Here is a 23,466-nt window from a genome sequence, read left to right as displayed (position 1 = left end):
GGGTCGGGATACCCGGGCCTGGCGGGGCTCGCCGTGCAGCCTGGGGTGCCTTCTGGCGGTGCTGGACCCCCCCGGGGAGGGGGAAACGGTGCGTGAATGTGCGTCTGTGTCGGTGAGAATGCGGTATGGAAGGGTCCTGCCATGGAGGATTTGGGCCTCAATTGGCAGGACAACAAAATGTAATAATTTATTAATATTATGTCATACAAAGATGGTTATTATTATTATTATTATTATTATTATTATTATTATTATTATTATTATTGTGATAGTATATCATATTATTATTAGTACAGGTATCGGATAGGTGAATGGATGAATGAATGGGATGCCTGGGTCTGGGGCCCTCCGTTGTCGGGCCCGCGCGGGTGTTGCCCTGTTGGGGGGTTCCCTCTCTCCGGGCCCGTCTCCGGTCCCCCCCGCTGCCTCCGCGGCGGAGCGCCCCTCTGGTCTTGGAGGGCCACTTCGTGGGGGGCGGGTGCGCCTGCCCGCGTCGGCGGCCGGGGCGGCTCTGTCTCTCCGGGCAGGCTGGCCCCTCACCGGGTGGGGGTCGTTGGCCTGAAGGGTGAGGGCCTCCTGGCCGCGTGTCCGGCTCGGACCGGGTGGCCGGGGATTGTCTGGGTCGCGGTCCGCCGCTGCGGGATCCCTGGCTGCTTCTTCCTGTGTCGTGGGGGCCCCGCCCGCGGGCCCCCTCGGCCGCCGCCAGTGGGGGGGGGGGGCCTCGCTGGCGGTGGGTTGCCTCCCTCCTACTTCTCCCCTCTGTGGGGTTGCTGGTGGCCTGTGTTCCGGGTTCTTCCTGGTCGGCCCCTGGTCTCGCGGGTGGCGGGGTTGCTCCCCCCCCTCCCCCACTATAGATACACTTCAGGTGGAGCTTTGTTTGGTTTATCACACACACACACACACACACACACACACACACACACATAGCCACATAGGCATATACACACTCACGTACACGTATACATATTCATACATTCATGCATGCACACATACACACACACACACACACACACATAGCCACACATATGCATACACACACACAGTTACATTTAGCCACACATACATATACACGCTCATACACACACACACACACACACACACACACACTCACACATATATAGCCACTCAGTCACACACGTGTACATACACATACACACACATACACAGCCACACAAACATATACATACACACACACACATACACATAGCCACAAAGACATGTACACACACACGCACGCATACTCACACACATACACACACACACACACACACACTCACACGCATGATCATATACATACACTCACACACACACACATAGACATACATACTGGCTTGTTCACCTGCATGCTCGCTCTGTAGTTTTTGGGGTTAGTTAGCGGTAGCTTAGCTCAGACTGTGATTTGGGTTGATTGCTGCTTGTGTTTTGGTCGGCTCCGTATTGGTTTTGTTGGTTTTGTGTTTTGTTTGTGGTTTTTATTGCAGATTTCCATTGCTTGACGTGTGCCTCCGTGTTTTCCTGCTTCCTGGATTGGCAGTGGATGTCACCCCCCCAGCCCCCCACCAACCACCCCCCCCATATATATTTATGTATGTATGTACATATGTATTGCCTTTGGTTTTTACCTACATGGTATCAATCATTAATATGTGTGCAGACAAGGTAGAAAAAAAAAAGAAAAAAAAAGAATAACTTCAAGCGTTAATAATAATACTGCGTTTAATACATATTTGCTGTAATAAGACATAAAGACAAGCTTTCTGTGGTCGCTCCAACAGGAACTGTGCTTCAACACTTTGGTTACATCATCTGCATCGAAACATCAACATAGTCAATTTAAAAAAAAAGAGACAAAAACAAAAAAACAAGTGCTTTCTGAAATGTGCAAAACAAAGTAATACTGACAAAAAAACAACAAGAACAGAAACAGTCTGAAACGACTCACAGTATGAAACTCTGTACCGTGAAAATACTGAAGTTCATGCTGCAGTTGATGTCGCTCTGCTGCAGGAGAGACCCAGGCCAGCAGAGGCGCCAGCAGGGGGCGCCCTTTCTCAGGAAACACCTGGGCCTCCCTCCACCAGGGGGCGCCCTTTCTCAGGAAACACCTGGGCCTCCCTCCACCAGGGGGCGCCCTTTCTCAGGAAACACCTGGGTCTCCCTCCACAGCAGGAAGCATCAGAGCAACAATCTGCAGTTACTTTATCTAATAGTGCCGATATGTGAAATTATGGCTTCAACAGTGCAAAAGGCTCCAAAGTCCAAGTGGATCCACTCACTAGTTGATCCACTCTGGTGCACTGTAACCCATTGCGATCTACTGTGATCCACTTCTATCTATTGGGATCAACTGTAATGCATTGTGACCCACTGAGCTGATGTCTTCCACAGGGATCTGCTGAGATCCAATGGTAATTGAAAAGACGCCACTATGATCTACAAGGCTCTTCAGATATCTACTGTGATAATTGATCCATTGTGATCTATTGCAATTCACAATGAGTTTCCACTGTTATCTACAAGAATTCAGAATGGTTCACTGTGATCTGAAGGGATTCTACTGGAAGTGTTATTTACTGTGATAGTAGATAGTCTTACCAGGGATTCTGGCACACTGCATTTCATTGTAATCTCCTATAATATACGGTGATCTACAGGGATCTGCTTGGTTCCACTGTAGTGCACTTAGTCCTTTGTGATCTACTGTGATGTCCAAATGGAACCCTGTGGATCTCAGTGATCCATGTGGATCACACTATAGCATGACCGAATATAGTGTACCTGAGTGGATTATGTTGGATCCCATTAGATCTGGTATGGTTCACAGGGATCTACTGTAATCTACTGCCAAAAGGGATCTAGTGGGGTGACTGTGACCCACCCACAATCAACTGTACTGTACTGTACTGTAGTACTGTATTAGACAACTCTGCTCTACTGAGATCCACAGTAGGCGTAGGGTAGGCATCACAAGCTCATGCTTTAGCCTACACCTTTTTTGGTCACATCTATTTGAGCCGTCTCTGTAGTGCCTCTCTGGTTTTGCTGTTTTCCCCATGTGTGCTGTATGATGATGGTTGCACCGATGTATTAACATTGTTTTTTGGATTACCAAAATAAACAAACAGTAGTGCACTACATTTCCCTGGTATCTACAATTATCCACTGTGATCTGTAGGGATCCACCGGTATCCAGAGTGATTTACAGGGAACTAAATGTATCCATTGTATTTAAAGGGATTTACTGAGATCAACTCTGAGCCGTCAGAATCCACAATGATGCAACGCAAACCACAGAGATCATATGACCCACTGTGATCAAATCTGATCCATCACGATCTGCTGAAATCTATTGTAATCCAAAGATATCTACTAGGATCTAATGGCATCTTCTCAATCCACTGTGATACATCCAGATCCACAGTGATCGACTGTGGTCCCCTGTAGTTACCCAGGATCCATTGCTGTCCACTGTGATCCACCTGGGCCTAACCTGAACTGACCCTGGTCTCCGCACAGCGGCCCCGTCCCCCTGGGACCTCAGGGTCTTTGCTACCATAGGAACCCTGAGCATGGCTCCTGTTGCCACAGTGACGGAGGAACCAAAGGCTCCTTCAACATCAGCAGAGAACTTCTCTCCTCCTTCATAGATTAACAAACACTGCCTTTGGATCAGAGAAATAAATTAAATCTTTTTGGTGTCAGTTTTTTGGCACAGCGTCACTGTCAGGATAATTTCCAAAGACCTGAATCCTGGCTCTGGTACTTGTCCTGGTTTGGTTGAACATTTGTCCTGTTGGTTTCTTATAAACCGTCTGCTACCAAAAATGGAGATTTCATCAAAGAATTCCAGAAAACCTGAGGACCTGAGTGTGAAAAACTTGAATACTGTTGCCGACATGCCTGGTTTTAAGTGTGATGTGACGGTGATAATTTTGAAAGTCGTCATTTTATAGGTTTCTCTTGGGAATTTGCGAGATTATAAACAAAAAAATCTTTGAAAAAAAGATTTGTGACCTTGAGACAATTTAAGTTTTTTATTTGCAAATTAGAAAGTTGATAATGTCAGATATTCAGAAGTTTTTTTGTTGTTAAAATTTGCTTATTTTTACTTGTAACTTCTGACGATTAGCTTTGCAAGTTTTTCTTGCAAATTTGTAAACTTTTTGTGAAATCATAAAGTGGGAAATTCTGAGTGTTTTTGGTGCAAATTCATAAGTTTATCTAACCTCCAACTGGTTGATTTATTTGAAGTTAGATTTTCATACATCCATCCATCCGGTTCGGGTCATGTGGGACTTGTCTTGTCTTGTAAATTTCCAAGTGTATATAGTCGCAATTTTGGTTGCATTCAAATTCTTTAAATCTAAATATTGGGGTTCCTTTTAAAGTTTGACTGTGTATAGTTTTTTTCTTTTCTACTCAAATAAAGAGTTTAGCCGTTCTACCAGATTAACTTGAACGAGACCATCTTTATCTCCTAATCCTAAACGTTCCTGTCATAATTGCTAAAGTTATCAGAGATAAATTATAATTATCAGAAAGTTAAGTCGGGACAACATAATTAATTTCATTGGCGCTGGAAAGTCATAAAAACTTAAATATAAAATAAAATGCAAAGTTTTCTCATAAATAAGAATTTTTTGATGAAGTCTGTAACGATAACGTCATTTCCTCATGAAATGTTTTTGGTTTTACTGAAAAAGCTGATCTGAGTTTGGAGTCCTGCCACCATCTGGCAGAACCAGGTCACTGCAGGAGCCGGAAGCTCCTCCCCCAACCCCTCCCCCTCTACAGGCAGATGTTGATCTGCTTGGCCAGCTCTCGGTCCAGGTCGTGGATCAGCGTGTCAAAGTCCTTCAGGCTCAGTCGACAGTTGAACGGAGCATCGAAATCTATGAACTCCTCCACACACAGACCGCCTCCTCCCGCGGATGACCACGCCCCCTTTTGCTCCTCTTCATCACCACTTCCTGAAACACAGAGAGAGTTGGTGGAGTCAGGAAGATAAACATAGATAATAATAATAATGAATTTAACTTGTAATGCACTTTCCATTCAATGAATCTCAAAGTGCTACACTTATGGCCCTTTTCCACTAGTCCCGCCTCAGCTCGGTTCTACCCGCCACGGCCCCGTTTTGCCCTTTTGCACTAGGGGTAGACGGGTAGAGCCGCTCCAAGCCGATAAATTTTTCTGTAACCATTCTGGCGAGGTTCTATCAGGGCGGAGCCGGGACTATTTCTGAGGTCACCACCCTCCTCGCCACGATTGGTCGGGGGGTGGGGCCGTCATCAAACTACAGGCCCCTGATTGGTCGGGGGGCCGGCAGACGTTTGAATCAGGAAGCGGGAGTCAGCGCGAGGCGACTCGCGGCGATTTTATTATACAGCACAAACGTCTGTTTGGTGATCTAACTCTGAAGTGCAGATGTTCATAAACCTGGTGGCTGTCGAGAAAATTAAAAAAGGGATGTAGATGGGCTGTTTTTTTCTCCAGCTGATTTCTCATCAGCGCCGACACGAACAAAGCGGTTGCGCAATCGAGTACGTCACAGCAGATTCACCCCAACCCGCCCACTTCTCACCTGGCTGTGGAAAAACACACGGGTGGAGCCGCGTCGAGCCGCGCCGAGCCGGGCTGAGGCGAGACTAGTTATTCATTCACACACATTCTCACTGGTGGTGGTAAGCTACATTTGTGGCCACAGCTGCCCTGGGGCAGACTGACGGAAGCGTGGCTGCCATTCCGCACCAAACGGCCCCTCCGACCACCACCAAACATTCATACACATTCACACGGGGCGAGTGGGTAAGGTGTCTTGCCCAAGGACACTACGACAGCAACTGGGACGGAGTGGGTTTCGAACCGCCGACCTTCCGATCATTGGACGACCCGCTCAACCACCTCAGCTACTGCCGCCCCTAGATGGGAGTCGTGGAGTGAAGGCTTGAACGCCTCTGATCCTTCGTGTTACAAACTTTGATAATATTCATTTAACAAAAATGTGAGCGGTACCGCCCCATGATTCAGTGGGGCGACCTTTAGCAGCAGTAACTTGTAGAGATTGTTTGCACTGTGTCTTAATCTGCAAACCGTTGTTACCTCCGTCGCTCTCGCTTCCCGCCACCTCGTCGTAGTCGGCTTCCTGTCCGGACAGAAGCTCCCGCCCGCACACGCTCCAGTCGCCGGCATACCGGTTGATCGGCGGCGGACTCTCCAGCCGCGTCACGCCGCCACGCCCTCGGCGTGACACCACCACTTCCTCCTCTGCGTTTGGAGGAAGAGCCAATCGCAGGATGGGACGCCGATGGCCCGGGGGATTGTGGGTAAGTGGAGGGGAGGAGTCGGTTTGGTGGTCCGTTGGAATTCGATGGGTCGGCACTGACGGGGACGACACACAAAACAAAATGAGAATCTGCTCTGCGCGTCATGATGGTGTCTGTGGGCGGAGCCTGCAGCTCCCGTCTCACCTGGCCACAGCTGTAACAGGTAGTGCAGTGCCTCGATGTGGCGTTTGAAGTCCACGGCGCTCGCCATTTCCTCCCCCGGACCTTTCCCCGCTCCTCTTCCCGTCCTCCCCGCCCGCCCCCCTCGCTCTCCTGCCCTCCAGGCCTCCTGGGTCGGGGTGAGGAGCACCGGGCCGAAGCAGACGGCCAAGTTCTGGTGGGTCATCCGGTTGCAGAAGCTGAAGGACGCCACCAGACTGAGGTGGTCCAGCAGGAGGGACAACGTGGCCTGGACAGAGGATGCCAGCATGGAGAGTTAACGCTGCTGGAGGGAGTAGGTCATCAATAATCATCAATAACCAGAAAAAAATCATAGATTGATCACATCCTCCCACAGAAATGACCTCATATGTCCCAACGTGCCACTCCGTGTCTAGCAGAAACACCTCATAGTCATGTTCATGCACGGTGGTACAGGTGTGACGGTGCAGGTGTGACGGTGCTATGATATGATGGTGCGATGTTGGAGGTGTGATGGTGCAGGTGTGATGCATGGCGGTGGAGGTGTGTTTGATGGTGCAGGTGTGATGGTGTGATGGTGCAGGTGTGATGGTGTGATGGTGCAGGTGTGATGGTGGAGGTGTGATGGTGTGATGGTGCAGGTGTGATGTTGGAGGTTTGACGGTGCAGGTGTGATGGTGCAGGTGTGATGGTGCAGGTGTGATGTTGGAGTAGTGATGGTGTGATGGTGCAGGTGTGATGGTGTGATGGTGCAGGTGTGATGGTGGAGGTGTGATGGTGTGATGGTGCAGGTGTGATGTTGGAGGTGTGACGGTGCAGGTGTGATGGTGCAGGTGTGATGGTGCAGGTGTGATGTTGGAGTAGTGATGGTGTGATGGTGCAGGTGTGATGGTGTGATGGTGCAGGTGTGATGGTGGAGGTGTGATGGTGTGATGGTGCAGGTGTGATGTTGGAGGTGTGACGGTGCAGGTGTGATGTTGGAGGTGTGACGGTGCAGGTGTGATGGTGCAGGTGTGATGGTGCAGGTGTGATGTTGGAGTAGTGATGGTGTGATGGTGCAGGTGTGATGGTGTGATGGTGCAGGTGTGATGGTGGAGGTGTGATGGTACAGGTGTGATGGTACAGGTGTGATGGTGCAGGTGTGATGTTGGAGTAGTGATGGTGTGATGGTGCAGGTGTGATGGTGGAGGTGTGATGTGTGATGGTGCAGGTGTGATGTTGGAGGTGTGACGGTGCAGGTGTGATGGTGCAGGTGTGATGGTGCGATGGTGCAGGTGTGATGGTGCAGGTGTGATGGTGGAGGTGTGATGGTGCGATGGTGCAGGTGTGATGGTGGAGGTGTGATGGTGTGATGGTGCAGGTGTGATGTTGGAGTAGTGATGGTGTGATGGTGGAGGTGTGATGTTGGAGTAGTGATGGTGTGATGGTGGAGGTGTGATGGTGTGATGGTGCAGGTGTGATGGTGCAGGTGTGATGATGCGATGGTGCAGGTGTGATGGTGCAGGTGTGATGATGCGATGGTGCAGGTGTGATGGTGGAGGTGTGAGGGTACAGGTGTGATGCATGGCGGTGGAGGTGTGTTTGATGGTGCAGGTGTGATGGTGCAGGTGTGAAGGGGGAGGTGTGATGGTGCAGGTGTGATGGTGCAGGTGTGATGGTGTGATGGTGCAGGTGTGATGGTGCGATGGTGCAGGTATGATGGTTTTTATGGTGCAGGTGTGATGGTGCGATGGTGTGATGTTGGAGGTGCGATGGTGCAGGTGTGATGGTGCAGGTGTGATGGTGTGATGGTGCAGGTTTGATGGTGCAGGTGTGATGGCAGAGTTGTGATGGTGCAGGTATGATGGTGCAGGTATGATGGTACAGGTGTGACGGTGCAGGTGTGATAGTGCAGGTGTGATGGTGTGATGGGGTGATGGTGCAATGGTGCAGGTGTGATGCATGGCGGTGGAGGTGTGTTTGATGGTGCAGGTGTGATGGTGCAGGTGTGATGGTGCAGGTGTGGTGGTACAGGTGTGATGGTGCAGGTGTGATGGTGCAGGTGTGACGGTGCAGGTGTGATGGTGTGATGGTGAAGGTGTGATGGTGTGATGGTGCAGGTGTGATGGTGGAGGTGTGATGGTGCAGGTGTGATGGTGGAGGTGTGATGGTGCAGGTGTGATGGTGGAGATGTGATGGTCTGGACATCAAGACTAGTCCAGCTCACAAAAGTAAGAATTTTCTCTTCAACTTACAAACTTTTATTAACTTTTTTCCTCATTAATTTCAGCCTTTTAAACTAATTTTCTTGTAAACTCATTAATTTTACTGGTAACATTTTTTTCTCCTTAAAAAAAAGTATTTCTTTGTAAATGAAGTATTTCTGTGTGTAGGATGAGCCTGTAGTACTCAGTAGTAGAAGTACTGGCAGCAGTACCACCACCATGTTACCCTCTCTGGAGGCGGCAGGCAGCTCAGCAGTTCCACCGTGCTCTGGTCCAGCTGCGGGTCCGGCTGCCGGTCCGGCTGCTGGTCCGGGGTCCCCGGTCCGGCAGGCGCGGGTCGCAGCATCATGGCCTCGCGGACCACCTCGTACAGAGTCCTGGTGATGAGGGGGGACGGCAGCTCCCGCAGGTAGTCCTTCAGGATACCTGAGAAGACGAGGGACGGAGGACCACCGGAGGACCAGGTTTAGGTCTACAAACTCTGGTCCTGACCACTGATGTCTCTGCAGCTTTGTCCCAGTCCTAGTCCTAGTCTAGCTACAGGTCCAACTCCAGGTCCAGTTCTAGTTCTAGGCCTTGTCTGCTTGCAGGTCCAGATAGACCTAGTTCTGGTCCAGATTCCGGCCCCACTCCAAGTCCTAGCTCTAGTCCAGGTCTATGTTCCAGTCCCAGTCGTAGTACTAGTCCATGTCCAGGTCTGTGTCCAAGTTCTAATCCAGGTCCCAGTCATAATCCATGTCCAAATTGTAGTCTAGGTCCAATTCCCAGTCCCAGTCGTAGTTCTAGTCAGTACTCGAGTTGTAAAAAAGAAATCAGGGGGGATGGTGGATTTTATCATATGGGGACAGATAATTTGTGCTGATTACAAATAATATAATATATTACAAATAATAGCACTTACCAAAACACCTGCAGAAATACTGCAGGAATGACATAGCAGCAGTTAAATGCAGCCTTCTGTAAGCTTTAAATATCCACTGGGCTAGTGGGTTTACATCAAATACATCAAAACACAACAATAAAAAACAGTTTTCTGAACTTATCAATATGACTCTGTCCTTCACAGGATAAGTAAAATGGATCACTGCAAAAACTCAAAATTTTAACAAGAATATTTGTCTTATTTCTAGTTAAAATGTCTAATTTTAGTAAAAAAAATCTCATTACACTTAAAACAACACTCACTGGAAAAAACAACTAATTTTCACTTAAAATACGTAGAAAAATCTGCCAGTGGAACAAGATTTTTTTGCTTGTAATAAGAAGATAAATCTTGTCCTACTGGCAGATTTTTCTACTTATTTCAAGTGAAAATGTACTTGAAACAGGTGAAAATGTATGGAGCCAAATCAAGGCCAAAAGTTTTGCTAATTTGAAAATAAAATTTGAACCTGAAAATTCTTTTTTACAGTTTCAATTTTATTTTTTTCAGTATCAGATCTTTTTTTCAGTTTCAAATCTTTTTATTTCAGTTTCAAATCTTTTTTTCAGTTTCAAATCTTTTTTTTCAAGTTTCACTTCTTTTTTTTTCAGTTTCAAATTTTTTTTCAGGTTCAGACTTTTGGCCCCGATCTGGCGTGGGGGGCGTGGCATCAACTGAGAGGGGCGTGGCATCAACTGAGAGGGGCGTGGCATCATGAGTGACAGCAGAACAGAGAAGGCGGGGGACGTTCCTCAGTCATGTTGCCTTCAGGAAACGTAGGTTGCAGAAGTTATCAGTAGAAGTATGATTCAACACTGTATATACACCATATTCACGTGATTGGCAGTGGAAAAAACGGATACTAGTGACACATTTCTGTTTAAAAAGCTGTTTTAGATCGTACTTGGTAGTATGTGGAAGTGGGAAATGTCAAACTTTAAAGTGTGGCTGTTGAACTGTACAGTCTGGCATGGTTTATTGCTTTTATACTGCGATTGGTGCCAAGTACGGTCTAAAACAGCTTTTTAAACAGAAATGTGTCACTAATATCAGTTTTTTCCACTGCCAATCACGTGAATATGGTGTATTGTTGATCATACTTCTACTGATAACTTCTGCAACCTACGTTTCCTGAAGGACATGACTGAGTAAAGTCCCTCGCCTTCTCTGTTCTGCTGTCACTCATGATGCCACGCCCCTCTCAGTTGATGCCGCGCCCCCCACGCCAGATCGGGGCCAAAAGTCTGAACCTGAAAAAAAAATTTGAAACTGAAAAAAAAAGAAGTGAAACTTGAAAAAAAAGACGTGAAACTGAAAAAAACAGATTTGAAACTGAAATAAAAAGATTTGAAACTGAAAAAAAGATCTGATACTGAAAAAAATAAAATTGAAACTGTAAAAAAGAATTTTCAGGTTCAAATTTTATTTTCAAATTAGCAAAACTTTTGGCCTTGATTTGGCTCCATAAAAATGGTCAAGTAAGTTATTTTTCTGGTGTTATTTTTCTGGTGTTATTTTTCTGGTGATGACTCTAAATGTTGAAATAGCAGTAAAACCACATTCATTGATGAAATTACATAAGGGATGGAAAGGGGGGATGGCAGTTTTACAGGGGGGATGATTTGGACCATTTTTATTTCAGGGGAGGATGCCATCCCCCCTCATCCCCCTCATCCCCCCTCAACTCCAGTACTGTGTGTAACTGACCTGTGATGACGTTGATGTCGGGGTACAGGTCTTCGGACAGACTCACGGCTGAGCTGTTCCTCTCGAACCAATCCCGGAGCTCCTTCTTGACGGCCGCGGAGCCGCAGAGTCTGTAGAGACCGACCACCTGACACACATCCAGCCGTCAGCTCAGCGCCCAGCGCCACAAATGCCGTGTGGTGTTTCTGCAGCTACTGTACCTTCAGGCCTCGTCGCTCGATCTCCGCCACCGACTTCTGGATCAGCAGCGGCACCGGAGACGCCGACTGCTCCTTCTCCACCAGCTGGTGCAGCTCAACGCCGAACACGTTGGCCGGAGTCGAGGCGTCCCTGCTGGGCTGCAGACAAAAACACCATAGTGTTGTTGGCAGCCGGTTTCAGTTTTAGTTTGAATTTAGTCCAGGGGTCGGCTACCCAAAATGTTGAAAGAGCCATATTGGACCAAAAACACAAAAAACTAATATTTCTGGAGCCGCAAAAAATGAAAAGTCTTGTATAAGCCTTAGAATGAAGGCAACACATGCTGCATGTATCTATATTAGTTATACATGGGGGAAGAGTTTTTTTTTTCATTATGAAAAAAGTCCAAATTTCGAGAAAAAAGTCGAAATGTCGAGAGAAAAGTTCAAATGTCGAGAAAAAGTCAAAATTTCGAGAAAAAAGTCAAAATTTCGAGATTAATGTTCAAGTACAATCTCGATAAAAAAGTTGAAATGTCGAGAAAAAAGTTGAAATGTCGAGGAAATAGTCAAAATTTCGTGGGAAAAAGTCGAAATGTTGAGAAAAAAGTCGAAATGTCGAGAAAAAGTCAAAATTTCGAGAAAAAAAGTCGAAATGTCGAGATTAATGTTGAAGTATAATCTCGATAAAAAAGTTGAAATGTTGAGAAAAAAGTCAAAATTTTGAGAAAAAAGTCAAAATGTCGAGATTAAAAAGGAAAGGAAAAAGGAAGAAAAAAGAGAAAAAAGGAAAAAAGAAAAAAGAAAAAAAAGAGGGAAAAAAGAGAAAAAACTGAAATACATTTTATTTTAGTTTTTATTTGTCTACGATATTGCATTATATATTTAATTATCCTTATCGTCTCGTTTTCCTCAGGTGATGACGACGATATTTAGTCATACTTTTCGTTGACGAAAGCAACGTTACACCTGTGGGTGAGTTTTCCCTCAACGTTTGTAGGACTCGGTCCACGTACCTGCGTGTCCCATTTCTCCTGCAGAGACAGCTTCAGGAACAGGAGTCCTCTGGGCTCCAGCTTCACGCAGAGCTGCTGGCTTCGACTCCCTGAGACAGAAAACATCTGTTTCAGCCTCCACAGCAGAAAAGGTCACTAAACGACATCTGAAACGACTGAGGAACCTTTAAAGAGCGGCGGGATGGAGACTCCACCCAGACAGCACACCCTGTTCCTGGTCGGACCGCGACCGTCTCCACCTTTGACCCCTCCGGCGGCCAGCAGGGCCACTGAGGAGACAAACACCAAGGTATTGAGACTGAAGGGAAACCTTCAACACACTTAGGACAGGCTTAAAATAATGAAGCGTTTGGTTTTAGTCTCCTTAATTAAGGAAAACATCAGACTATGAGAAAGAAGCACTTTTACAAGAATAAAATATACACTTTATAGAAAGAATAAAGTTGTGAATTTGGATTGAATTTATAAAACAATCTTTGATGAATTAATCTGAAGAAACATTTTGTCGCTAAAACATCTGGACTACGAGAGCAGGACCTGGACCAGTGAAGAGCAGATAAAATCATTTACAAGAATAAAGTTTTAAATGTACAAAAGAGAGAGAACTGCGGGAATAAAGTCATAAATTTGTATCGACAGTCTTAAATTTAAGAGTTGTAATAAAAATGTATGAAAACTGTTTTCATAGGATTAAAGTTACACATTTATAACCATAAAGTTGTTCTTTAACACATAAAAAATATGAATGGTCATAAATGAATTTAAAAATGAAGTTTTAAAGCTGTACATTTACAATTAATATTGAACTTTCCTAAACATTTTACTTAACATTTATTAAATTTTCTATTTTTTTTTTCAAAATTATGATTTTACGACAAATCCACTTGATTATATTTCTAAACTTCCCTTCTCTCTAAACTTTTTTTTTTTTTTTTTTACAACAAAATTACTTTTTTCTTGTGATTTTAAGACAATTATGACCTTTTCAAACGGTTTCTCATAGAATTCAGATTTTTTTCTGTTTTACTTGTAACGTTTAGATTTTTTTTCTCGTAACTGATATTTGATCCTTTTTTTTAACTACGACTTATTTATGTGATTCGGATCCCTTTCCTGTGTTATTCTCGTCTGGTACCAGATGAATCGTAGAACCCGGCAGAAGTCCGAGCAGATGGTTTTGTGTGGACTGGGGCGTTCCCGTGACTTTCCCGCGGTGGTCGCCCGTAGCTATCTGGATAATTTAATCTTCAGGACTCGGTTTAACCTTGTACTGTCTTTGGGTCCAAATGACCTAATTCTCCTGTTCCTTCTTTCCTCCTGCTCTCTCCTTCCTTCTCCTTCCTCTTTTCTTCCTTCCTTCCTTCCTTCCTTCCTTCCTTCCTTCCTTCCTTCCTTCCTTCCTTCCTTCCTTCCTTCCTTCCTTCCTTCCTTCTTTTCTCCCTTCCTTCCTTTGTTCCTTCCTTCCTTCTTTTCTCCCTTCCTCCTTTTCTTCCTTCCTTCCTTCCTTCCTTCTTTTCTCCCTTCCTCCTTTTCTCCCTTCCTTCCTTCTTTTCCTTCCTTCCTTTTTTCCTTCCTTCCTTCCTTCCTTCCTTCCTTCCTTCCTTCCTTCCTTCCTTCCTTCCTTCCTTCTTTTCCTTCCTTCCTTCCTTCCTTCCTTCCTTCCTTCCTTCCTTCCTTCTTTTCTCCCTTCCTTCCTTTGTTCCTTCCTTCCTTCTTTTCTCCCTTCCTCCTTTTCTTCCTTCCTTCCTTCCTTCCTTCTTTTCTCCCTTCCTCCTTTTCTCCCTTCCTTCCTTCTTTTCCTTCCTTCCTTTTTTCCTTCCTTCCTTCCTTCCTTCCTTCCTTCCTTCCTTCCTTCCTTCCTTCCTTCCTTCCTTCCTTCCTTCTTTTTTCCCTTCTTTCCTTCCTTCCTTCCTTCCTTCCCATTTCCCTTCCTTCCTTCCTTCTTTCCTCCCTTCTTTCCTTCGTTCCTTCTTTTCTCCCTTCCTTCTTTTCTCCCTTCCTTCCTTCTTTCCTTCCTTCTTTCCTTCCTTCCTTCTTTTCTCCCTTCCTTCTTTTCTTCCTTCCTTCCTTCTTTTCTCCCTTCCTTCCTTCGTTTCTTCCTTCCTTCTTTTCTCTCTTCCTTCCTTCTTTTCTCCCTTCCTTCCTTCGTTCCTTCCTTCCTTCTTTCCTTCCTTCCTTCTTTTCTCCCTTCCTTCTTTTCTCTCTTCCTTCCTTCTTTTCTCCCTTCCTTCTTTTCTCTCTTCCTTCCTTCTTTTCTCCCTTCCTTCCTTCTTTCCTCCCTTCTTCCCTTCCTCCTTCCTTGACCTGAAGACAGCACAAGGGTTAAAGCTGTTTGGTTCTCGCGGTCAGAGACAGACGTGCAGTTTTACCGGCTCCCTGCTGGTTCAGATCTCTGACCTTGGAGGTCATGGATGGAGGACGTGGATGGCGGGTGACGGGTGACGGGCGGGTGACGGGTGACGGGTGACGGGTGACGGGCGGGTGACGGGCGGGTGACGGGTGACGGGTGACGGACGGGTGGCGGGCGTGTACCTGGCGTTAACACCACGACGCGCAGCTGCCGCGCCCTCTCCAGCTGCAGGTGGAAGGTGTGGTTCAGGGAGAGGGTGGAGCCGCGCAGCGTCAGGAGGGAGGTCCTGGCCCTGGTGACCCCGTCGATCTGGATGGCCAGGAACACCTCCTTGCCGTCCTCCGGCCTGGAACACAGATGTGATTAGAAGACCGGGACCCTCGACAGAAGAAACACTGAAGACACCGTCTTCGGTTCCTCTGGTGCAGAAACAGATGTTGCACAAACAAAATACTATAAGCACCGTCTTTCAGTAACTCCTCTAAAGTCCACTGGGTGGTGCTGTGACCTAACTTCTTGACCAGACCTTTTATTTAATCCTTTTTTTTGCAGATTCTTGCTCTAAAAGGGAATATCTGACTTTAATATAAGTTTATCTCAGTAACAACAAGGTGTATGGGAATAAATCTGGTGTTAAATAAACTAAACACGTGAAATAAATGCTTCTGGAGCATCTCACTTGTATCAAGTTTTCAGAGGTGTTTGGCACAAAAACAATAACTCCACAATCCAAGATTTTACTTTATTTTCACCCAAACTAAGAAAATATCATCCTGTTTCCTTTGAATAATTGTTGGAGGTTTCTTTAAAGGGATGATGAGTTGGGATCATGACAAAGCGACTCAGCTGACAAACAGGTTCAGTAGGAACAAGCTGGACTTTTATCAGAACAGAATCAGCTTTATTGGCCAAGTTTGACGATGCCAGACGGATAATTTTACTCCGGTTATTTCCTTCACTGAACCCAGATTTAAATAGTGCAAGCAGTAAATAGACAAATGGCTCTTATTAACAAGTGAAAGGTGCAGCAGTATGAGGTAGTCATGGTTATTGAAAGGTGCATTCTTACAGCATATGATTGTTGTTATTATTAGGGCCCGAGCACTGACAGTGCGAAGGCCCTTTTGTATCGGTAGGAATTTTCTCGTTTTTGTTTTTATTTTTATTTTTCCAATGAAAAGAGGACCCTTTTGCCCCCCTAAACGTGCCCCAAAAGTAAACCAAAAGTCACCAATTTTGCTCGATGTGCGCTTCCATGTGTGTTCTTGCGTCCTGGATTAGCAGCGGATGTCACCCCTCACTCCCCAAAAAAAAATATTTGGGTATGTATGTGTATATACAGTATATGTATATAAGTATGCGTATGTATGTGTATATATATATATGAATAAAATAAATATATGTGACATATTGTTTCTTGAAAAAAAAATAAAAAAATAAAAATAAGCTGACCTAATAAACTTGATTCTGATTCTGAGTCTGATATTAAAAAAAAAAAAAATACAGTTGTATGAAAAAGTTTGGGTACCCCTGATCATTTTCAAGATTTTCCTTTATAAATCATAGGTTGTTCAGATCAACAATTTCAGTTAAATATATCATATGGCAGACAAACACAGTGCTATTTGAGAAGTGAAATGAAGTTTATAGGATTTACAGAAAGTGTGCAATAATTACTTAAACAAAAGTAGGCAGGTGCATAAATTTGGGCACCCCAACAGAAAAATTACATCAATATTTAGTAGATCCTCCTTTTGCAGAAATAATAGCCTCTAAACGCTTCCTATAGCTTTAAATTGCTGATCCGAACAACCAATGATTTATAAAGGAAAATGTTGAAAATGATCAGGGGTGCCCAAACTTTTTCATACAACTGTATATATCATATGTATTTTATATCAAAAATGCACATATATATATGCTTTAGGTTATTACCAGCATGGTATTAACCATTAATATATGTGCAGACAGTATATATATATATATATATATTAGGGGTGTCACGGTACACACAAGTCACGGTTCGGTACGTACCTCGGTACAGGGGTCACGGTTCGGTACGGGTTCGGTACGGGTTCGGTACAACGGGAAAAAAAATACAAAAAGTCCCAAATGTATAAGACGAGTTTTTTCTTCCTTTATTTTGATCATAGCATTTGAAAGTTAAAGTTTGTTCAATTGGCTACAAAACTAAAAAGCATCTCTTATTAAAATGTAAAATAAATAGAATAAAACATTTAACTTGTGCATTAGTGTTTTTAATTTTACCACGGACTGGTTTATGTGAGCGCGGGATGGGACATTGTAACGAGCTCGAGCACTTGTAATAAATACTTGAACCCGGGCTCCTCTACTGCTGCATATGGGCAGAGCCGTCTGGGGGCGGAGCATTCTCCATGGGCCCTTATGATAGTCATTTTAACGTTCAACATCATCCTACCCATCAAACTACATTTATTCTCACTTTTATTGAGCCAAGCATATAGGCCTATGCTGCAGAAAGCAGAGTAAAGTCACACACACACACACACACACACACACACACACACACAAGCCTGTCAGCTGTCAATCACACGGCGCTGAAAACTCTGATAGTCACAGACTGACTCAGTTCCATCTTTGATTCAGCTTAAATACAAAAAAAACATAACTGGTCTAAAATGACACAATCTATCTAGATAGATAGACACAGCGGTCTGTAACATCATTTCTGAGCTCTAGAACAGAGAATAGACTCGGCGGTCTCGTTCACAACAACACAAGCACATTACAGGCAGCTGGTCAAGACACATTCTGATAAAGACATTATTTAAGAAGGTAACACTGACTCACCAATGGCAGTCGCCTCTTCCATAACCCAAAATAATCCAGGTAACGTGGAAAACAGGGTAACATTCAAAACTTTGTACAAATTTAGTCCTCTTTTAAACTTTAGCGCTAATCTCCTTCACGGCAAATTTGCTGTGACTGTTAAGGATGATTTATGGTACCGCGTTACACCAACGCAGCGCCTACGGCGAAGGTTGCGCGTCGCCGCATAACCTCGCCGTAGACTGCGCCGTACCCTACGGCGTATGCTCTGCGTCGATTTAACGCAGAACCATAAATCAGTCTTTACACCCAACCCGCTTTGGCTGGCGGCCCCGGTGCGTTCAGGACAGTTGTAAATTAAGAATTAGAACATTTTATCATTATTATAGCCTACAATTTATGATGATATATGAATTGCACATATATTTATTGATATGCACAGACTAGCACACATTTAGGTCTGTAATGGAACGTGACTGTTGATATTTATAAGGGAAAAAAAACGATGATTGATTTTTTTTTTTTTTTTTTTTTTTTTTTTTTAACTCAGTCAGACGTATTCGCCGTATGACTGCGTGAACCGAACCGTGATGCCCGTACCGTGACGGGACGGGACGAATACAAATACCGTTACACCCCTAATATATATATATTAAAAAAAAGTATACATTTGAGTATATACTGTTTAGTGTGGCATTTCGGACGCACCGAATGACTTCACACTACATTACCCACAATGCAGTGCACACTATCCTAACACGGGGCACCTGCTCCATGGCAACGGTGGCCCGAGCCGGTGTAGTCTTTACAATGACCAGTGAAGAGAGAGACGTTGCAGACACAGCGTCAGCGAGCGGTCAGATGATGCCTCCGCTTATCATTATCTGCGGGAATTTTACACATCGTCTCCCAAAGAGTCCGACGGTAGAAATCTAACCTTTCTGTGTAAAGTATGTCCACATGCGCTGAGAAAACAAGTCTGAACATCTGCCTTGTCAACTTCAAATTTCAAATGTCATGTGGAGTTAAAGCTTCCGTCCAGTGTGAGAAAATATCTGCAAGTCCTTGACAATTAAGAAAAAGTGATCAGGAAAGACCAAGAAGACCCGACATCCCCAAACGACCCCAGTCCCTCTGCTGCACCTGCAGGGGGTTGATTTACCTGCAACAGGTAGACAAACTGATAATGGACTACATTGTTGGAGATTTACAGCCTCTGAGTAAAGTTGAAAAGCCACTAAGACGATACATGATTGTATACAGTGAACAGATTTAGGATAGGGGGGCGTTTCATTCGTACTTCTCACCTAAAAATATTGAAATGAACTGAATTTGAACTAGTGGTGAACTATGAAGTGAACTATTCATTTTAAAACTATGTGAACTGAACTTTGGACTAGTTCAAGAGGAGTATGAACTTGCACAACACTGTCAGTAGGCAATAAATATGAAAAAGAAGATCCGTGACTGACAGTTGGAATCCTACATCAGACAAGCAGGGGACTTTACTGTAAATCCAACCATTGTCTATGCTCACATCTTCCTTTTCCAGGGTACGTGGGGCTGCTGTCACCCTGGACAAGCGTCCAGTCCATCACAAGGTTCAGGGTTCCAGCGGTGAGTTTTAACACCCTGATCCGTTGTCCTGAGAAGACCCATGTCCTCTGTATAGTGACATACTTTTGCACTACAGGATGAACTCTCAGGTTGAATTTAAATAAATCTGGTGATCTTCTGCCTACTCATTTATCACCGCTGTCAGGTCAAAATTTGCATAAGTGCAGTGCATTTGTCAGGCCTGCCACCTCTTGAATTCAGCCTGAAGTGAAATCTGCTCGGGATCATTAAAAAAATGTGCACTGTTTGGCTTTTACAATCGTTATGTCATAGTGTGCCTGGTAGTTCCAGCTCGGGGGGCTCTCTTGCCCTTTTAAAGCTTGAGTTATGGTTCTGCGTCAAAACGACGCCGTGCCTACGGCGTGTGGTACGCGTCGATGCAGACCACACGCCGTCACTGACGCCGTCACTGACGGCGTCACTGACACCGTCACTGACGTGCACCTCCGAAAATTGTAACTACGTGTCGAGGCGACGCAGACCACACGCAGACGGAGAGGGCTGTGATTGGTTCACTTGGAAGCAACGCATTTCCGGTTTCCGGTTCGAAGCAGTCGTGAACTTTCAGTGCTCTTTTCTTCGTGTATGTGTGATTTTTTTTGTTTTGTTTTTTTGCACAATAGTTGTCCTTATCTCTTTGATTTACTGTGACCGGAAAAAGTCGGATAAACCATTCAGGAAAAGATCGCTAGCGGTCACGGTGGGTACTGCACCGCGATGAAATGGAGTGACGGAGAAGTCTGAAGGGTTCACGGCGGCGTCACGGTGACGGCGTGTGCTCTGCGTTTGTTTGACGCAGAACCATAATTCAGGCTTAAGGCTTGCATCATACTGCTTGCATGGCATGCTGAACCTCATTGTTTTATATATATTATTGACTAAACTGAGCATTCACATCAGCCACTATCACGCCTCTGCAGACCTTCAGCCACATTTATACAAAAATACCGTACAAACACACCCATTACTGGATCATCAGATTGACCTGACATCAATAATAAAAGTCATTTTACCACAAATTTAGTCCAAAGTCAACATATCACAGACTTTAGAAGCATTGCTCATCTGTTTTTAGGATTATTAGGGCCTGAGCACTGAACTGAACGGTGCGAAGGCCCTATTGTATCTGTAGGAATTTTTTTTTTTTTTTCCGACAAAATGAGTGTCTTTTTGCCCCCTAAACGTGCCCCAAAAGTCACCAAATTTTGCACGCAAGCCAGGCCTGGCGAAAAATTTGATATTTAATGGTTTACATTAATGGGCGTGGCAAAATGGCTCAACAGCGCCCCCTTGAAAACTTTGTGCCTCAAGCCCCACAATACGGTTTGATGTACATGTACGAAAATCGGTACACTCCTGTATCACGTCGCAACTAAAAGAAAAGTCTCTTGGCGCCATGGCCGAAACCAAACAGGAAGTCGGCCATTTTGAATTAATCGTGTAATTTTGGCGCAATTTATGAACCATAACGTGCACCCAGGTGTGTTATACATCAAAATGTGTGTCTCAATCAGGCGACGATGCGCATTACTTTTCTCAGTCAAAAGCGTTACCGTGGCGACGCTAGACGCCAAAAAGTGTTCCCACCCTTCATCTGATTGGTCGATGTTTGATAGATCCTATTTTCTGCCATAACTTTTGGATGGTATGACGTACAGAGTCGTGGGTGGTGTCATCGGACTCGGTTTTGACTCCTTCACCTTAATTGGTGCAAATGTGCCTCGCCCCTTCTTCTGATTGGTCGATATGTGATAGATCCTATTTTCTGCCATAACTTTTGAATGGTTTGACATAAAAATTCGTGGGTGGTGTCATCGGACTTAGTTACTTAGACTTTATTTCACCAATAAAAGTCCTTGACTTTTATTGGTGAAAATTGCACAAGCTTTAATTATTATTATTATTGCACAATTATGAGAGTTCATCAGAGCAACAGTTTGGGGGAAGAAAGTGTCTCTGAGTCTGGAGCTTTTGGCGTTTATAATTATTTCACTTTTATTTCTGTAAAACTGTCGACTAAACTGTAAAACTGCAAACGTTTCAGAAACTTTCTGCCTGTAAAGTTGTGTTTTGTTTAGGTGGACGCGGTCCAGCTGAGCTGGTTCTGGTGTGTCAGCAGCGCTGCGTGCGCATGCGTGCGCATGCGTGCTGGAGGCGTGTCCCACTGACCTGCCGCTCTTCATCTCCTCCAGGCCCAGCAGGTGCACCGTCAGCAGCCCCGTCACCCGCTGGCTGCAGCGCGGCGGGTCCGAGCCCACGTACAGCTGGAAGGAGCTGACGTCACACGGGGGTTCCTGGGATGCTGCGGGCTGCGGGGCCTGTTGCCGTGGCAACAGCTCCGGAGAGTCGCCGTCGCTCAGGTAACCTGACAAACACACGGCACATGTTTGTAGCCGTCGCCTCGTCCATCCAGGTGAGTCAACAGAATCAGGCAAAGTCGGCAACTTTGATCACCTCAAACAACTTCAGCTTCGTGTCTGAACATATTCGGGCTAACGCAGGTTTCTACTGGCCGTAAATTTCTTGTTTGTTACCATTAAAAAAGGCGAATTTCTGACTTCAGAAACTAATACATTTGCAAGAATAATATTAGAAATTGTGACTTTACACATTTTTCACTTTCTCAAGAAAAACTGAAATCTTTTAAATCACACATTTGAAAATTAAACAAATTCTGACTTTAAAGTCAAAAGATTTGTGACTTCATAAACTGGAACATGTGGACACCACGCCCCCCCATCCAGTCCCGCCCCCCAACTGATGACTCCACCCACACTAATATCCTGGTTTGGTTTCTTATCGGGTATGGAGGATTTTTTGTGCCAAAATTAAATAAATAAATAAATACATCATTAATTAATTAAAATGGGAATTAAATATATCATTAATCAATTAAATGTGTCATTAATTAATTAAAATTTGAATGAAATATGTTATTAATTAATTAAAATACAATTCATTTTAAGTAAAAATATCTATTTATTATTTCAGCATTTAATTAATTAATGACACATTTAATTAATGATTTCGTGTTACGTGTGAATCATGAAATGTAAAACTGCATTTAATTAATTAATGACACATTTAATTAATTAATGATATATTTCATTCCCATTTTAATTAATTAATGATGTATTTATTTATTTAATTTTGGCACAAAAAATCCTCCATAATCGGGAACCTTCATGTGCACATCATCTCACACGGTTAGGTTTCGAGGCTTGAATAAAACAAGGTAACATCTATCTGACCTTTTGAGTTTATAAACTTAAAAATGAAAAAATAACAAAAAAACCTATTATAATCATAGATTGTAATTTTATAAATTCGCAAAATAAAATAAAAAATAAAGATTCACAAATATTGACATACATTTGCATATTAGAAAAAAAATTTAAAAAATGGGACTTCATAACCAACCAAATGTGATGAGACCTCATAGAGTTTAAAAATTGGAAAATTAAAAAATATCCATAAAAAAATATCTGAGGTATTAAACTTGACAATTTGCAAAGTAAGAATCAGTTAAATAAATTAGCAATTTGAAAGAAATCAAAAAAATCAAGACCTTATAAACTATTGGCAACCAAAAGTTGTGTGATCACATGACAGACGGTGCATTTCGTGGCCGTAACCTTGGTTTTACCGTGACGTAATAAAATGTTCTTATTTAGGTGCCTAAAAACGAAAACAGCCCATTTTTATTCCTCTTGTAGTCGTAAAGTGGTTCAGATCTTTAAATTCCTCTAATATGTCACAATGCCAACGTCACGAAGAGCCAGATCTTTAAACTAGCATCATCCTGGCGGTAAACGAGTAAACGGAGCAGCTTACCTCCTTTACTGGCCGAGCGACCTCTGGACGACCTCCGCAGGGGTCGCGCCGGGGGGGCGCTGCTGTCCAGGTGATACCTGCTGATGACGTTCTGATTGGACAGTGCAGACGACGACGCAGCGTTCTTACTGGTCGACTCCTCCCCGCCCCCCCTGCTGCTGTTTCCATGGCGATTAGCCCGGGAGGACGAGCGGAGGCTGAGCTTCCGGCGCAGCTCAGGGAGCTTCTTCATCTTGAGGGAGAGTTTCCTCACCGTACCGGGAGACCTCAGCTTGTCAATCATACTCGTAGACACGCCCCCTTTCTTCTGGGAGGCGGGGCTAGAGTTTGTGGGCGGGGAATCTGACAGGGAGAGAGAG

General features: G+C 44.4%; 1 protein-coding gene across 1 annotated transcript in view; it reads right to left on the bottom strand.

The window, feature by feature from the left end:
• Positions 1-1,698: 1,698 nt before the first annotated feature.
• Positions 1,699-23,466, bottom strand: part of LOC133418822 (rho GTPase-activating protein SYDE1) — a 37,361-nt gene continuing 15,593 nt past the window's right edge. The window contains exons 4-14 of the mRNA XM_061707681.1: positions 23,108-23,449; positions 21,443-21,638; positions 15,028-15,191; positions 12,660-12,764; positions 12,496-12,584; positions 11,501-11,638; positions 11,301-11,427; positions 8,898-9,097; positions 6,471-6,735; positions 6,103-6,381; positions 1,699-4,970 (exon numbers count right to left, since the gene is read on the bottom strand). Of these exons, the coding sequence (XP_061563665.1) occupies positions 4,789-4,970; positions 6,103-6,381; positions 6,471-6,735; positions 8,898-9,097; positions 11,301-11,427; positions 11,501-11,638; positions 12,496-12,584; positions 12,660-12,764; positions 15,028-15,191; positions 21,443-21,638; positions 23,108-23,449 (2,087 nt within the window). The 3' untranslated portion in view covers positions 1,699-4,788. The remainder of the gene's footprint in view (positions 4,971-6,102; positions 6,382-6,470; positions 6,736-8,897; positions 9,098-11,300; positions 11,428-11,500; positions 11,639-12,495; positions 12,585-12,659; positions 12,765-15,027; positions 15,192-21,442; positions 21,639-23,107; positions 23,450-23,466) is intronic.

Source organism: Cololabis saira, chromosome 19 (genome assembly GCF_033807715.1).
Source record: "Cololabis saira isolate AMF1-May2022 chromosome 19, fColSai1.1, whole genome shotgun sequence".
Classification (NCBI taxonomy): Eukaryota; Metazoa; Chordata; class Actinopteri; order Beloniformes; family Belonidae; genus Cololabis; species Cololabis saira.
The sequence above is the reverse complement of the archived record's forward strand: the minus strand, read 5'-3'. Positions and strand labels throughout refer to the sequence as shown.